At 45.2% G+C, this 2,500-nt stretch overlaps 3 protein-coding genes across 3 annotated transcripts in view; all 3 read right to left on the bottom strand.

Moving 5' to 3' along the window:
• LOC125041485 overlaps positions 1 to 1,198 on the bottom strand; it is a 2,619-nt gene extending 1,421 nt beyond the window's left edge. The window contains exons 1-3 of the mRNA XM_047636473.1: positions 999 to 1,198; positions 821 to 889; positions 1 to 478 (exon numbers count right to left, since the gene is read on the bottom strand). The exon at positions 1 to 478 is cut by the window's left edge and continues 300 nt beyond it. Coding sequence (XP_047492429.1) covers positions 1 to 478; positions 821 to 889; positions 999 to 1,198 — 747 coding nt within the window. The remainder of the gene's footprint in view (positions 479 to 820; positions 890 to 998) is intronic.
• Positions 1,199 to 1,281: 83 nt separating this feature from the next.
• LOC125041473 lies at positions 1,282 to 1,938 on the bottom strand. Its single transcript, XM_047636463.1, has 2 exons — positions 1,756 to 1,938; positions 1,282 to 1,656 (listed from the first exon to the last, which is right to left on the bottom strand). The coding sequence occupies exons 1-2, from the start codon at positions 1,936 to 1,938 to the stop codon at positions 1,282 to 1,284; spliced, it is 558 nt and encodes a 185-aa protein (XP_047492419.1).
• A 126-nt stretch (positions 1,939 to 2,064) lies between these two features.
• LOC125041466 (craniofacial development protein 2-like) lies at positions 2,065 to 2,484 on the bottom strand. The gene has a single exon (XM_047636452.1). It carries the CDS (start codon positions 2,482 to 2,484, stop codon positions 2,065 to 2,067), a length of 420 nt encoding a protein of 139 aa, XP_047492408.1.
• Positions 2,485 to 2,500: the final 16 nt, after the last annotated feature.

Here is a 2,500-nt window from a genome sequence, read left to right as displayed (position 1 = left end):
GTCCTCACCCTGTATCTTTACCGGTGTTACATCCTCATCATCATCCTCTTCGTCCTCTTCTCCTACCTTCATCTTCAAATACTCGGTCTTCTGTCTACTGACTCTCATTCCTCTGGTCTCCATTGCATTCCTCCAAAGCTCTAATCTCAGCTCTACCTCCTCCTTCGTCTTCCCGCACACCACTACATCGTCCGCAAACAGCATATCCCACGGGGCTTCCCTCTGGACTACCTCCGTCATGCAATCCATAATCACTGCCAACAAGAATGGGCTAAGTGCTGACCCTTGATGCAGCCCCACCGTTACCTCAAACTCCTCCGTATCACCCGCCGCGCACCTCACCACAGTCTTACTGTTCTCATACATATCTTGTATCAACCTGATGTATTTCTCTTCCACCCCCCTCAGTCTCAAACAATTCCATACCTCTTGTCTCGGTACCCGATCGTAAGCTTTCTCTAGATCAGGGGTTCCCAAACTGGGGTACATGTACCCCCAGGGGTACATTTGCACGTTTCAGGGGGTACATTTGGTCTGAAGGAAACAATTACTTGCACAATACATGGTGTTGTAATCTGCACTCAGATTGCACTTTTCTCATTTTCTTTGTGTTGATTAGCACCACCTTTATTGAAACCTTAGTAATTGCTTTATTTCTGTTTTCATCATTTAAGATGCCTATGTAATCTAAACATGCATACTTAAATAATTAAAATATTAAAATGTCCTTTTTTACTATTAAGCTTAATTTTTAGTGTTAGGGGTACATGGGAACCTATAAAAAGCCTAAGGGGTACTGAGGAACAAAAAGTTTGGGAACCCCTGCTCTAGATCATTGAAGATACAATGTAGTTCTTCTTGCCCCTCCCTGTACTTCTCCATTATCTGCCTGAGCGCAAAAATTGCGTCAGTTGTGCTTCTATTTGGCATAAACCCAAACTGTTGGTCAGACACCTCCACTCTACTCCTCAATCTCTTGTCTATGATTCTTTTCCCACATCTTTAGGGTATGTGAGGTTAGTTTGATGCCCTGGTAGTTTCCACAATCCTCTCTCCATTCATCTGGCATATGCTCCACCGCTTTACCATTCTTCATCTTTTTTATTGCTGTTGTCACTTCCATTTCTCCAACCTCCTCTATCTCTCCTTCTTCTGCAGCATCAATCACTAGTTTTACTCTTGGGTTCTCTACATTCATCAATGTTGGTAGTACTTCCATCTTTCTTTTATCTGTTTGCCGTCTGTCAACACTAGTCCTTCACCGTCTTTTATCCTCTTCGCTTAGTATACATCTTGCGCCTCCTTATGTTTCTGCTTGGCTATCCTGATAGCTTTCCTTTGCCCATCTTGCCCGTCTAGGCTACTATACAACTCCACGTAGGCTTTGCTTTTGGCTTTTGCCACTTCTCTTTTCGCTTTCTTATTTGCCTCTTTAAAGGCTACAATAGTTTCCTCACATCTATTTAGATCTCTCTCCTTCTTTTCTCGTTTGTCCCTGATCGCATCCTGCACCTCGGTGTTCCACCACCACGTCTCTTCTTTCTTCCCTTTCCTGCCTGAAGTACGCCCTAGTACCTCGACAGCCGTTTCCCGTACTACCCCACTCAATGTGCTCCACTCTTTCCGCTCTTCCATATCCAATTTCCTCTCCACCTCCTGGACAAATTTATTTCGATGTTCCTCTTCGTTTCACTTCCACCAGCGCGTTTTCTTTATTCCACATTCGCTTCTTTTAATCTGTTGTTTCATCTTTACCTTGCAGACTACCAGCTTGTGCTGTTTAGCCACCGCTTCTTTTGGCAGGACATAGCAATCCTGTATTGTCATCAGTTCCCTTCTCTTGCACATGATGTAGTCCACCTGTGTACTTTGTCCCCCGCTAGTATAAGTTTCTCGTCGGGTCAATCTCTTTTGGAAGTAGGTGTTAACTACTGCCATGCTTTTTGCTGTTGCAAAGCCAACAATTTCGTCTCCTCCTTCGTTCCATATTCCGACACCGTACTTTCCCGTAACCTCTGTGTCCAAGCTCCCTTCCCCGACATGACCGTTGAAGTCACCTGCTACCTACGTCACTTCCGCATCTGGTATCTTCAGCATCACATCCCCGAGCTGTTCCCAGAAGTCGTCTTTCTCTTCATCCGTACACCCCACTTGAGGAGCGTAGATGCAAACCACATTCATAGTGGTTTCTGCCACCTCGATCTTGACCCATATTATTCTGTCGGATGTTCTGTTTACCTGCACCACTCCTTCTTTCATTTCCGGACTCAGCACCACTCCAACACCGTTTCTCTTGTTGTTTTCCCCCACGTAGTACAACTTATAGCCGTTTCCCAGTTCTTTGGCTTTTTGCCCTTTCCACTTTGTTTCCTGCACACACAACACGTGTATTTTCTTCCTCTCCATTACATCCACCACTTCACGTCCCCTCCCGGTCATTGTACCCACGTTCAGTGTTGCGATGACCACCGTTGTGTCTACCATCTTTGCCTTCCTCCTT

Source organism: Penaeus chinensis, chromosome 3 (assembly GCF_019202785.1).
Source record: "Penaeus chinensis breed Huanghai No. 1 chromosome 3, ASM1920278v2, whole genome shotgun sequence".
NCBI classification, from domain to species: Eukaryota; Metazoa; Arthropoda; class Malacostraca; order Decapoda; family Penaeidae; genus Penaeus; species Penaeus chinensis.
This window is presented reverse-complemented; position numbering and strand designations above follow the sequence as displayed.